Source organism: Rhinoderma darwinii, chromosome 5 (assembly GCF_050947455.1).
Source record: "Rhinoderma darwinii isolate aRhiDar2 chromosome 5, aRhiDar2.hap1, whole genome shotgun sequence".
Taxonomy (NCBI): Eukaryota; Metazoa; Chordata; class Amphibia; order Anura; family Rhinodermatidae; genus Rhinoderma; species Rhinoderma darwinii.
This window is the reverse complement of record NC_134691.1, coordinates 313,828,000-313,842,861: the sequence shown is the minus strand read 5'-3', so window position 1 is coordinate 313,842,861 and position 14,862 is coordinate 313,828,000. Positions and strand designations below refer to the sequence as shown.

At 40.8% G+C, this 14,862-nt stretch overlaps 1 protein-coding gene across 1 annotated transcript in view; it reads left to right on the top strand.

Moving 5' to 3' along the window:
* Window positions 1–14,862, top strand: part of CCDC7 (coiled-coil domain containing 7) — a 74,456-nt gene that overhangs the window by 41,993 nt on the left and 17,601 nt on the right. The window contains exons 22-27 of the mRNA XM_075828266.1: window positions 2,665–2,739; window positions 5,109–5,180; window positions 7,083–7,166; window positions 10,030–10,080; window positions 11,799–11,879; window positions 13,461–13,539. Of these exons, the coding sequence (XP_075684381.1) occupies window positions 2,665–2,739; window positions 5,109–5,180; window positions 7,083–7,166; window positions 10,030–10,080; window positions 11,799–11,879; window positions 13,461–13,539 (442 nt within the window). The remainder of the gene's footprint in view (window positions 1–2,664; window positions 2,740–5,108; window positions 5,181–7,082; window positions 7,167–10,029; window positions 10,081–11,798; window positions 11,880–13,460; window positions 13,540–14,862) is intronic.

Here is a 14,862-nt window from a genome sequence, read left to right as displayed (position 1 = left end):
TAAGGTTAGAAACTTCTCCCTTCATCTGAAAAGTAAAGTTGGTCACACAAAAAAGATAAGTATCAGCCGAAATCTGACCGATCAATCGTACATCGGAACGTTCGTATGTACGAATGAACCAAATATCAACATGCTAGACAAAACTGGCAGATCATGGAAGTAATTTAAATTAAAAAAATATATAAAACAACAGAGTGGGATTGTGCAAAGTTGCAAGTGACTGGCCACATTCGGCTGATCATTCCTGGCACTTGTATTTTCAGCCGACAACGGCCGAAAAAAATCCAACTTGACAGGTCACATTTTTGCAGACAGCAGTCTGCCGCTGGCTGACTTTTATCTCATATGTATGGGCAGCCTAACCCTTGCTTAGGGTTTTTCCTGACTCCTAAAAGGAAAATATAGGACAAGAGTAAAGGGTCTTTTACACCGGCCGATAAGCGACCGGTGCAGCGAGCGCCGATCAACGAGGCATGGTTGATTGGCGCTCGCTTGCTCCTGTCACAGGGAGCAGTGAATTGGGACGAGCGGTCGTTACTCTGATCGTCCCCATACATTATTATCATGTAGGCACTGCGTCTCCCTGTTTATACAGGGAGGTGTGCTGCCGACAAGGATAATATTTAACTTTTTTAAAGCTATACGACCAGCAGATGATTGAGCTTTTGCTCGTTCATCTGCTGATTGTTCCCCTATTTACACAGAGCAATTATCGGCAACGAGCGTTATATTAACACTCGTCTGCCTGATAGTCGTCCTGTGGAAAACCCCCTTAACAGTAGATCAGGATAATGTAATAATTCTTCAAAGCCAGATATGTGTAATGTAATGAGCCTGTAAATCTAGCTACGTATTCCAGAGGTCCTATCACACATGGATAATGACAAGTTGTCACCACGCACAGCGGAGATACAGCTTCTGATATGTCATAAAGAAGATGTCATCTGTGCAGTCCAGGCATTAAGAACTTCAATAAGCTAGAATAAAATAAAGTTAGTTCCCCTCTGTGCTAGAGCATAGACTTCTACAATCACAACATCTGCAATGTCTTTATGATATGTCATAAATTATATAAATTGAGAGCTAGAATTTAAAGAGGACTTTTTCAAGGTCATCAAATCTAAACTGCATATCTGACCTGGCTGAATCCCACTGTCCTCGATTCCAGGGGCCATTTTTTTTTTTTTGTTCTTGCCCCCCAGTCCTGAAATATAGCCCCTCATTGTTTTGGTGCCCGATATGCAAATTCACCGCCAGCTTCCAATCAGTGCGATGTAGCTTCAGACCGACTAGGCCCAGCGTGATCTCGTGAGAACAAACTTATCTCACGAAACCACGAAGATTTCAGACCCAATCTGAAGCGGCCTCGCACTGATTGGACAGCGTCAGAGGCTGCGAAGATGGGTCCACCTCGGGAGAATCAGTGTAGTTCATACCATGCTGTCAAGTAGTATTTGGCTAGAGGGGCATAAGTGGGCAACACCAATTCTAGTGTCAAGAGCAGCATAGTACTAGGGGTCCGGAGACCATGAGCCGGGAGACCTTCTGCTATTCTTCTGAATATATTTAACATGTAGTGTGTGCATATACATATGTATATAGTGAATGTGTGTATGTACTTACTAAATACACATGGGCTGCTGTCATTTGTAACTAAGGGCTGATTTTTATTCCCAGTCTTCAACCACAGATGCTCATTTGGATTGAGATGTGGACTTGGACCATCCAAAACATTAAAATGCAGAAGGTTAATCAAAAGTCCAAGACGAAGGGGGGTGAATACTTCTTATAGGTCCTGTAGTATAGCCTACTAAATCCGCACACAAGTATTGAAGCAGGTTTGTCATCTATTCACGGAGGAGGGGATTACTGTGTGTGTATCATTTATTACAATGCAGTCTGAAAATTCAATAAAAACCAATGAGAACTGGAAGACCATGAACAATGCAAATGTCTATAAAGTTATGATTGTAGGCCACAGCTTTACATATATCTAATTTATCATCAACTAGTCCAGTGTGGGGAATTACAATATAGATATGAAAAGGGGTTTTCCAGGGATACAACATTTTTGTACTAATACTCTATGTCAAAATTAAATAAACTACCTAATATGCATTGTGTCAAAAATCGGAAAGCATTTGTTCCTACTCCCCCTACCTCTGGCCGGACGGAAGTTCTGCTTTTCATTCATGTGTTTTTTTGCTTCGACACAGGTTCGTGCACGAGCGTTATTATGCAGACAGACCGGTGTCGATACATCACTGAGTATCGACACAGGTCTGTCATTGAAGCAAAAGCAGAGAATGAACGGGGTGGACATTGAGGAGGCTGCGGACCAATAGGATGCCTCAAATCAGGGACTTCTGACGTATACCCGGGGTTTGAGGCATCCTATTGGTCCACAGCCTCCTCAATGCCCGCCCCATTTATTCTTTGATTATGCTTCAATGCCCGCCCCATTTTCTTTGTGTTCCTTCATATAACTCAGTGCTCGAGCGCTGCCCGCCGCAAAAATTGTGTCTCCCTGGAAAACCCCTTTAAATATGGACTTTCCTATTATACTGGAAACAATGTAAGTGCTTGTTTTTAATATCAGTATAATAATAATTTATGATGAGAACATTTTCATCACTTATGTGTTTTATGTGTTTGTTTCATTAGACCCAAGACCCACATGAACAAAATTTCACAGAAAACGTGGATTTCATGGAGCCAGGACTTCAAACAGTAAAAATGGTACATTCATCCAAGTCAAGGCTTTCTCAACCTTTCTATAGACTTTAGCCAATAATTTGTCAATAAATTACTTTTATATACGCACATTGATCAGTAACTGTGCGTAATATATGCGATAATGTCCCTCTACTGTTTATTATAAGAATATAAAAAATGACCCCAGAGTTATGTGACCATACAAAAGATGGAGGCCACTGAGAGAATTAAACAGGTCACAGAACTCCGAGGTGACTCCTAATATTCTTTATAATTGATTGTAGTAAATGCAGAACCCCTTTTTGTAGAATAACGAAGAACCCCCTGTCCGCCATTGATTGATAAGATTCTCCTTTATCCTTTTCAAAAATAAGTTCTGCACCATGTGGGTTTTGTATTATGATGTTCTGCAGCAGCTGGGACATAAAACTGTATAATTTACACTGCCGCTGCTGAAGAACTTATTTTGCGCAGATTGACAGAGCTCTACATGTCAGACAATCAGTGGTCAGCACAGGAAAAGGAATTGACTACAAAAGTGATCGGTGAGAAACTTCTGCAGGAAGCGGGGGTGTAGCCGTCAGGGGTGCAGTGGCAGCACTCGCACCCAGGCTTTGTGCCTGAGGTGGCCGACATAAGCAGACACCACTATTATAAGTGGCATGTGTTAGATGGGGGAAACAAAATTATTGACTTGTATTATACATATATAATACGCAGTAATAAAAATGTTTTCATTTGACAAGGATAAAAATAATATATGTGTAATCGGTCCATTCTGACATCACAGCATGCCAACTACACCGAGATACACGGCGCTACGTATGCACCATACAGCTATCTCATGGTAGAAGTAATCTGTACACAGTTATCTCTGCCTCCTCCTGCTATGATGGTGTCTAGTATAGGAAAAAGATTATATGAGGGTATCATGGCTGGAACAATATTAGGGCTGTTGTTAATTTGAACTATATATATATATATATATATATATATATATATATATATATATATATATATATATTCAACACATTTAATGGGGCGGCACTGTGCTTAGGATTCCAGATCCAATAATAGGGTTCTCCACTTACCAGGTTGACCTCCAAACCCGGACCGGGTATGGTGATGTATGCATTTGAGAAAAAATCCATACAATATTGCAGTTGCAGTTTTCTGTAAAACCAGTTCTAGGACCATTTTCTAGAACTGATTTTTAAGTAATAAATGTTCTACAGAAAAAAACACTTCAAAGAGTTTTCTTTATCCAATAGTGGAAAGAATCTTAAAGGCTATGGAAACCTTTGTACACTTTTTTTTTTTTTTTAACAAAACAGTGTATTAATGTGTTTAATGCAACTTTGTAATTTGTTTATATTAAAAAATGTTATCTTGGATACATAGAAGCCGTATCTGAAAAAGTTAACTTTTTTAAAAAAAAAACTATTTTCAAAATTACAATAAAATACATTGTTGTAGTAAAAAAAAGTCTTCAAAGGCTTACATAGCCCCATGCACACGGCCGTGCCCATAATCACAGCCAGCTGCTGACGGCCACCCTCATTTTCGGGCCATGCTCCAGTACAAAGTATAGGAGCACGGCCCGTAAAACACGAAAAATAGGACATGCTCCATAATTCCCGCCACAGTTCTACGGCACAGACACCCATCCATAGCGATACGGAAAGATGTCCGCGGCCAATAGAACTGAATGGGTCCGTAATTTTCAGGCCGTGCTCTTATACAAAGTATGGGAGCACGGCCCGTAAAATGCAAAAGAAAGGACATGTTCCATAATTTTCGGAAACATGTCTACGGCACAGTCATCCATCCGTAGCGATACGGAAATGTATCCGCGGCCAATAGAACTAAATGGGTCTGTAATTGCGGACCGTATTATGGTCCGCAATTATGCCAAATTTTTACAGTCGTGTGCATGGGGCCTTAAAATGTGAACCTGGTTTCAGGAAGCTGGGATGCAGACAGCTGTTTGATGGGTCTTTACATTGAAGAACTGTCCTTATGATACAATGGATACAATGGACCCTGTGATACAATGGAAACACTGTGGTCACTGGTGGTGATGAACTTTCAGTAACAAAATAGTGGCTGTCCGGGGTCTAGCAGATCATTTTTGATAACGCAGGGCTAATATTTTCTTAGTAAATGAAGGAAGATTGACAGTAATCTCCATGTCAATGGCGGGCACCTGGACAGCTAAAGTAACCTACAGTGTAAGGACCATACCAAACAACTCCTCATATCTCAGCTTTCTGGACCTCTGTTAGTGTGACATGAAAGTCTGGAATATTGGGGTTAGTTATAGTCAAACCAAAGACTTAAAGTCCCACTTTTTCGGTTTTCTTTTGAAATTATTGGATCTGATTTATTATCAGAAACCTGAGGCAGATGAAGGCGATGACCTGCAGGACATAAATGCTCTACAGTATGGACGGCCAGCAAGACAGGTACATATAATTACAAAAATACATATACTTAGACAATGTTTTACCTTTTAGCAGGGTGAAGGGGACTGAGTCACTAAATTCATTAGCTACAGCAGGATTTGCCCCAGAAATGCAAACAACAATAGTAAATACAAGTCCTCAAGGGTCAAATTGTGAAAATTCTATGGAGCCATTTTTGGATAACCAATAATGCCACCAGCCAAGTTTTACTGGAGCGGGGGATTAATCACTGCTCAATGGATATGCCATTCATGAGTCTGGCATAACTTACAGGGCCGGCCTTATGTTGGATGCTGCCAAGTCCAGAACCTTCTGTTGGTCCCCTGTCCCCCATATGATGTACTGACATACAGTGTACCAATAACAATGCCATATACTGACATACAGGATGGTGCCCAAATAACAGAGTCATATGTTGGCCAAATAACACTCCTATTCGGTTGTCTAAATAACAATCCCATACAATACCACCCTATACTGCAAAAATAATGTACTATACAATCTTGAAGGAGCAGTGCCACACCATGCCAAAGTAAACACCATCATACACTGCTCAAATATGCCAGCTTACATTGACCATATAACGGCTCCATACATAAGGGCATTCAATATTAGCGCTATACAATGTCTAAATGATACTGCTATAGAATTAATGTTAAGATTTGTAGTGGTCACAAGCCCCGGACCAGGTCATTGGTGGCGTCCCCTTTAGAAGGGACAACTGGTGACCCCTCCATCAGATGGAAGTTCAAGTTGTGCCAGTATTATAAAGTGTCATGCATCATCTTCATAAATGTATTACAGGCAGTGCACTTTCATGATAATAATAGATTTTTACATATAACACTACTTAGACATTAACCCTTATGCCATCTAATGAACAATGATATATTTTAGTTGCTGGCAAGTGTTGTGTACTCATAAGGCCAGGTTCACACAGTGCTTATGCAGTTCATGATAAGTGAGCCATAGAAAAAGATGGCTACTTTCTTCCAGAAACAGCATCACAACTACCATGGGTTGTGTCTGGTATTGCAGCTTAGCTCCATTGAAGTGAATGAGGCTGAGCTGCAATACCACACACAACCTGTGGACAGGTATGGCGCTGTTTTTGGAAGAAAGCAGGCATGTTTTTCAAATCCTGGAAAGCCCCTTTATGAGTGCCAGTCACATCGCACTCATAAACATAGTGCCCTCTGTTTAAAAATAATCTAAAACTGTGAAATAATTTTAATCACAAGATTAAAGGAGTTGTCCCATGATTAAATATTATATTTCTCTGTTAGATCATTTGAATCACAACAATTTCTCTATTGGAATAATTTAAATAAAATATTCCCATGTTTAGATGTTGTTGTTACGTATTTGCTATGGCGCAACCCTAATGTTTGTTTGATCTCCTCTCGGAACATTCACCTAATGTGTCCAGTGCCGATGAGAAGAAGCCGCTACCAGTGCGCCGATTATTATTAGCTGGCACAATAGCAGGAATCAGTCCACCGCCTCTGTACAAGAAATTCCTGGCGTGGGACTGAGCTACTGAGCATGTGTGACCTCTACCACTGGACACATTAGCTGCACGTTCTGAGAGAGAATAACAGGAACACCAGGGGGCGCTATTACAAGTATGTAACAGCAATATTTGGAGGATTTTATAAAAATAATTGCCTGATCTAACAGAGAAATGTTATATTGAATTGTGGGCAAACCCCTTTAAGAAAAAGAAGTTTGGAACTTCCTTCCCAATACTATTAGATTTTGGGTTAACATTTAATTTTCTGCTTTCTTCTTCTGGGTTTTCTACCTTTGGGCTAAAGCTCCACCATGAATTTTGGTCGCATGACAATCGCAGGTTACCATGTCTGAATTCTTGCCATTGTTTTGCGTTTTTCCCCTTATCAGAGTTTGTTTGGCTTTTGTGGTAAACTGTGGATTTACCGAGACCGGTGCACAACTAAAAGTCGACTTGCTACCCTAGCCGTACAAGTGAGTGTTATATTATCAGAAGATCAGATTGTGCAATCTGGTCTCATAATGTTACTATACAAGTCCATTAGTTGTTTTAGTGATCGCATACACAGAGTTTTTTTTTAATGAAATGTCAGCTCCGTTGCCAATTTAATGCTTGACAAAATTCGGACCTATTGTTGGAATGTTCTTAGAAAAATGGTAGCAGACTGTTTTCATCTCCATTCTTGTGTGTGTTTTGTCCATTTCCTTCTCACAATAGGGGGAAGGTGAAGTTCACTTCCAGTGAGGTGCTAGATGAATATGTCAGATGTAAATCACAGGATGAACAAACTGTCTGACATTTATTCCAATGCCTCTAGGCTACAAGCCACTCTTTTACGTGTTGCACTCTTTTCCCACAAACTATTAGAAGTTATTGTTTTCCACATTTGATACATACTATTTTTATTGTCTTCCCTGCTCCCCTAAGAGCAGCATAGGATAGAGTAGGCGACACTGAGCTCAGGGATATTCAGTTTTCTATAAGTTTAACTATTATGTTTATATAAAAAGTTGTGTAACTACTGCCAAAGCCTGTGAGTCCTTCTTCCTCCACCCACACACAGTGATTGACAGTTGTTCCTGTATTCAAACTCATATAGTAAGAGCTGTCAAACAGCCTGTGTGGGAAAAGGAAGAAGGACCCACAGGCTTTCTCTACGTTGTGATAGCATGTAAGACCCACATTGTGAACCTTCTCAAATAATGTTTAAAATGCACCCAGGGAATCTCAACTTAGTCGATGACCTATTACAGCCCGAAGGGGATGGCCAACCGTAATACTGTGCCAATCGCTCATTTGCCCACATGGCTGCTTGGCTGGTTCGTGCTCAGTGTGGGCGCTTGACAATGTAGAGACTGAAGCAATCTCCTGGCTGTGTATATGGTACAGTAAGGGTATGTGAACACGATATCGACAATTACGGCTGAAATTACGAAGCTGTTTTCAGGAGAAAACAGCTCCTGCATTTCAGACGTAATTGCTCGTACTCGCGTTTTGCGAGGCGTCAATTATGGGCGTAATTTGGAGATGTTCTTCATTGGATTCAATGAAAAACGGCTCAAATTACGTCCCAAGAAGTGTCCTGCACTTCTTTGCCGAGGCTGTAATTTAACGTGCCGTCTTTTGACAGCGACGCGTAAAATTAAAGGTCGTCGGCACAGTACATCGGCAAACCCATTGAAAGCAATGGGCAGATGTTTGTCGATGTATTGGAGCCGTCTTTTCAGGCGTAATTCGAGGAGTAAAACGTCTAGTTTACGCCTGAAAAAAGGTCGTGTGAACCCAGCCTTACTATAAAGTGAAGCTGGGGCCCAACGCCTCTGCTATCATTATTACAGAAACACAGTCTCCTATACAGAAACTAGTCAGACAAAGTAGGGCTATGGACACCTCTGAAAAAGTTTTTTTATATATATTTTTTTTAATATAAAAATGTGTATCAGTGTGATTGGTGATTTTTATTAAAAATAGTTTTTACTTTTTGAGATACAGCTGCTTTGTATCCTGTATACAGAGCAGCTGTGTCTTGTGCTGAAACCTGTATTCTGTTCATAACTTAAATGTGATGGATAACAGGTAGATTTTGCGTGCTAGAGACCCGTCAGTGCCGCTGACCAGACAGATACAGGATTCAGTGCTAAATACAGCTGCTCTGTATACAGGACACAAAACAGATGTATCTGAAAAAGAAATTTTTTTTAAAATAAAATGTAATTACAAAGTTGCACCAATCACACTGATACACATTTTTATTAAAAAAATAAACAAACAAACAAACAAACAAACCACGTTCAAAGGTGAACATAGCCTTTAAGCAGCACAGAATTTTGGACCTAAAAACAGCATGATAATAGTGGAGATTCACTTTAGGGTATGTTCACACGCTTAACCAAAAACATCTGAAAATATGGAGCTGTTTTCAAGGGTAAACAGCCCCTGATTTTCAGACGTTTTTTGAGCAACTCGCGTTTTTCACGGCTGTTTTTGGACCTGTTTTCAATAGAGTCTATGAGAAAACAGCTCCAAAAATGTCCCAAGAAGTGTCCTGCATTTCTTTTGACGAGACGTCATTTTATGCGCCGTCTTTTGACAGCGACGCGTAAAATGACAGCTCGTCTGCATAGAACATCGTAAGACCCATTGCAAGCAATGGGCAGATGTTTGCCGACGTATTGGAGCCGTCTTTTCAGGCATAATTTGAGGTGTAAAACGCCTCCATTACGTCTGAAAAGAGGTCGTGTGCACATACCCTTATGGTTATGTTGTAGTAGAATGAATATTGACCAGAGGGGCAATCTAAAATCTGAGACAGGGCCGTACATTATCACATGTAATTTATAGTTCTGGTCTTCTTATATAGGACAGAGGAACCTTCAAACTCCAGGGCCCATGTGTGACCACAACCCCCTATAGTTACTCCATTGAACGGCTCTATCATTCTAGTTTGTATCTGTGCTACTTGGCCAGAGGGGTAACAAAGTTTTTGCATGGCTCTACCAACTGTCCTAAAATAAAATGCTTGTTTTGGGGTTTTGCGATGGGAGTTATTACCTCAAAAAAACACTTTTAATAATATAAGAACCTGATTATGTACTTCACTTTTTAATACAACAGAACTAGAGACGAGCGAATCAACTTGCCAGCTTTACGATTATCAAGCTCTAATGACGCAAATTAATTCATCCATCTGTAGTAATGGCTGTAAAACTCACAAATATATTTTCAAACTGTAAATCTGCGTCATATATATTCAATTACGAGACCCATATGTTGACAGGTAATGCCATGTTTTGGTAGGAAATGAACATTTACTTTTCTTTTATCTTTTAATTGTAGTTCGGAGCTCGCCAGTATATAAGTTCTACAACAAAAGAGAAAATATTAACGGTAAGGAAAACTTTGAAGTCTTGCATATATTTGTAACTGAAATATTAAGTGTAGAAAAATAGGTACTCAAGCTCTTAAAGGAACATTCTGGGGAAAACTGATACAATATGTATGCCTAGTGCAGAGCCGGAGGGGGCGCAGCATGACACAGGGATTCTCTCTTTAGTGATCCTTAAATATGTGTCATGCTCCACCCCTCAACACGTGATCTAGGTATAATAACGTGTATTATTTTTGCCCAGAGCGTTCCTTGTATGAATTAGATGTTGTCACAACCCTCACCCTTTAAGCTAGTAGCATTACTGAATAGTAAGTGTAAGACCAGACACGTTCATTCTCTGGACTAATGAGGGTCTTTAATAATAGTGTGTTTGCAGTTTTCCACATGCTTTGTCCAGCCTCCTCCAATGTAGCTGAAAGATCATTGCCGATGCTGATAACGTGCATACCGGGCCGCAATGTTAGTGGTCTATGTGGTGTACACAGAACATATCCACTGAATGTGTAGATAACATGTAAGCTCATGTTCATTAAGTTTCCATTAGGTTAGAGCTACACGGTGACTTTGGCCTTGACATAGGTCATATTGCCATAGATCACGGTGTCGCGCTGCCGTCATCGCAGTAAAGAAAGTGAATGTGGCCACTTTGATACCCACAGGTTGGCGATACCCCAACATGACAGTAATAGAAAATACAAATCTGCTGGGTTACTTGCTACTGTCGTGTCACGGCAACTTATGGGTTGCAACACAGCCACATTAACTTTCTTTATTGCGATGCAGGCAGCTGCCGCTCACCATGTAGCCCTAGCCTAAAGCATATATGATTATAGTAACTCTGGCACGGGGGCATGACACCCCTTGCTGGTTTTTCCAGCCCCAACAGACTTAGGTGTGAGCAGGCCATTTGGTGAGGGTGTGCCACATGTGAGTGAGTGGGTGGGATAGTGCGATGTGTGTAGCATGGTGCGCAACATTTCTGCCGCACAGCTCTTAAATACATAGGCTAAGCGTGTAAATGTGGTAACAGAAGAAGTGTAGAGAATTGATCAGCTTAGTACATAGATAAAGTACCAGATACAAGCCTAATACATCAGTGTAGCAACTAGCGATTGCTGCCAGACTGCACCATATTAAATTTATTTAAAGCACCACCTGCGCACTCTCCTTCATCAGCGTTTCTGACCTGGCTGTGTCCATTTGTAAGTATGGCCTTTTTCTGTGTTTTTGTATATATGTCCCCTTGTTTTTATCTGTTCAGACTGCACCATAGCTCGACGGCATCAGTAAAAAACAAATAGACATGTATTAGGATGTGCGTGAGCATACCATGAATACCCTGTGCACATGCCTATGATGTTAGGGAAAAAAAAGGAAGAAAAAAGTGAATTCAAGTGTGCGGTGATCTGTCTTTTTCAACCACAGTTTATGACTGGCAATGTTATGCCACAACCCAAACATATTTGGACTTCTTAGCAAACAGCAGGGCAAGATAATGAAAGAACTCCCTAATGACTTTTTAATGATCTATTTATATGGTGAAGAAAACAATAGATTCATTCATGAATAATTGTTGATAGAAGTTTGTCTGATGCTGTTATACTCCGATTGTCCCACATGGATAATCTCCCATTCCTGATGTTGTCGCTCTAACCCGGTTGGCACAGTTGAGTAAAGAGGAAATAAACAATCAGTATGAATTCCTATTGTTCTGCAGCCGCTACTGGGGCAAAGTGTAAGACCACAAGAGATCTTGATGTTCCATCCGCCTATGATACCATCACAAGGACACAAAGCAGTAAGTGTTATTGCAACAGGAGGAGAATGCATAATAGTAGTAGTAGTAGTTATAATCGACTACATATACTGTATCATTATGTTACACGCTAAGTAAGTCGAGGGCTAGATAAGTATAAACTTTATGTTGGGCAATACATGCTATAGGAGCCTGGAATTAACTCTATAGACATTTATCCATGTGAACCTCACATCCCCCAAAAATGATATCGAAATTTCTTACTACACAATGTGAAGATCTTGGTTGCTCTTCTGACATGTTTCACCAGAATATGACACCTTCAGTACCTACAAATAATGTCATGATCCCAACTACACCCTATGTTAGTGCACGGTGGCTCAGTGGTCAGCACCATTGCCTTGCAGAGCTGGGGTCCTGGGCTTGAATCCGACCAACGGCAACATCTGTGTGGGTTTGCTCCGAGTCCTTAGCGTCCTCTCACACTCCAAATATATACTGATAGGTTAATTAGCTTTATAGGAACGTGTCCGTGTATGTGTATGAGAAAGGGCATTTAGAGTGTAAGCCGCATTGGGTCAGGGACTGGTGTGAGTGATGACAATATCTGCACAGCGCTGCAAAATATGTCGTCGCTGTATAAGCAATAGAAATAGTTACAGCAATTGCAGAAATAGTTAATTAAATTTACACAGATAACGCAAGTGCGCAGATGATGAGAGAGGAAAAAGCAATGGAGAAGCCTTGAGATTTTTTTCATTGACGGACCTCAGAAAAGGAAGATACTGAGGGACTAGAGATAAGCCTTTCCCTTGATTTTCAATGATTGACCTTCAGACCCTTTTACATGGGCCAATGATCAGGCAAATGAGCAGTGCTCCGAATGCTCCTTTCCAAACATTCCCCCTGTGTAAACAGGGCAACGATCAGTTGATTAATGCGCAAATCCTCGTTCATCGGCTGATTGCATCTACCAAAAAAATGGTTACTAATCGGCAGCACGTCACAGGGAGATCAGCTGCCGACATGATGCAAATGTATAGAGATGAACGGTCATATTAGCGATCGTTCATCTCCACACATTAAGAATTATTGCTCCTTGTGAATGGAGCTAATAAGTGCCGATTGACGTGCTGTATCGTTGATTGGGGCTCGTTTTTCCGGCCGGTTTCGGGTCATGTAAAAGCATCTTTACTTTTTTTGTGAGAAGGTTTATGTAGGCTTTAAAAAATATTTTCTTTTGAGATTATGAAAACCTAGGAGTCTGCATATTTCATAGCATTTCTAATGTTTTCGGGGGTTGTATATAGTCATTTTCAACCTTGAAGCCAGATCTGCACTCATGGTGTCGCTTGTTCTGACATCTGTTGCTAAGGAAAGGCCAGGACATTTTATGGGTCACTGCTTAGCAAGCAGCGCTGGCTAAAAATTATTGGAGTCTGAAAGGTTCCTTATTAACTAATGACAAGTTGAAACTTAGGCTTTTCCGAGAGTTTCTACTACATAATAAATGTCCCTGGAGGTGAGAAGAAGATTTCTTGGTTGGACTACAAAACAAATCTCAGATTAAATCCTGGAAACCACATCTTCTAGGAGAATAATTGGTCTCTTTGTGCTTTTCAGAGGGAGGTTCAGGCTAATGAGTTTCCTTTATATGACGACACCTTCTCAAGGAGCTTTGGAACGGAACTGTACATCCAAGGTAACAACAACAACAACAACAACAACAACAACAACAACAACAACCATATAATGATAAAAGATAAAGAGGTTCTTCGAGACTTTATAGCTGATCGGACTTGAATGGGATGAGCTGTAGAACCAGGCACAGCCACTACAATGAACGACCTACTATGCCTGATGTGCTGATCAGCGATCGATCCTAGAGAATAAGATCATCAATGTTAAAGTCCTGGAGACCCCTGTTTTTATGTTTCTTTTTATATGCATATTATTGAAAAAATAAATCAGTGTTTCCCAACCGGGGTTCTGTTGAACCCTTGTGCTTCTTGGAAACTGGTAAGAGGTTTTCCCTAGAGGACAGCAACAACAATAGTTTACCATGGAGGAAACCCTGAAAATGTTCCCACACCCTACAGGTTACCCCATTTCTACTATAGAAGTGACTTCTACAGAAGGAATGGGGTAACCTTAAAGGGGTTTTCCGAGTTTTTTAAAAAATTGGCCACGGTAGGAGGGATGAAAAAAGAAAAAGCCTCAAGGATCCACGTCGTTCCAGCGCCGCTACTATGTCAATAAACGGGGAGGAACGGAGCAGCAGTGCTGGAACGATGCAGATTAGTGAGGTAAGTAATGGAGCTTTTTTTTTTCTTTGCATCCCTCCAAATTTGGCTATTTGTTTAAATAACTCCCTTTAAGGGTGTGGGAAAATTTTCAGGGTTTCCTCCATATTAAAAAGGTTAGGGGTTACTGCAGGTTCAACCTTATAGGCAGGATTGAACTTAAAATAAAATAGCGTAGTCACGGGGGGGCCTGCTCTATAAAGGGAGAGATTCCTATAGTAGGAGTATCTGAGGTTATTGCTTTAATATACAAGTAGGGGATCACCTTAAACTCTTCAAATGCCTTCTGTTTCAGGAACCTTGTTGCACCCACACTTTTATATGCACTGCACTTGCTGCTGGTGGGTTCTTAAAGACCCCTAAATGGGGTCAATCTTCAATCTGGTAAGGCCGGATTCACACGAGCCTGTGCGTTTTGCGCGCACAAAAAACGCTGCGTTTTGCACGCACAAAAGTTACATAACAGCTCCGTGTGTCAGCATCATATGGTGCGCGGCTGCGTGATTTTTGCGCAGCCTCCATCATTATGATACTGTGTTTGTATGTTTGTAAGCAGAAAAGCACGTGGTGCTTTTCTGTTTTCATTCATAGTTTTTACTGCTGTTGCGCGAATCACGAGCGTCACATGGAAGTGCTTCCGTGTGGTGCGCGTGATTTTCACGCACCCATTGACTTCAATGGGTGCGTGATACGGGAAAAACGGCCAAAGATGGGACATGTCA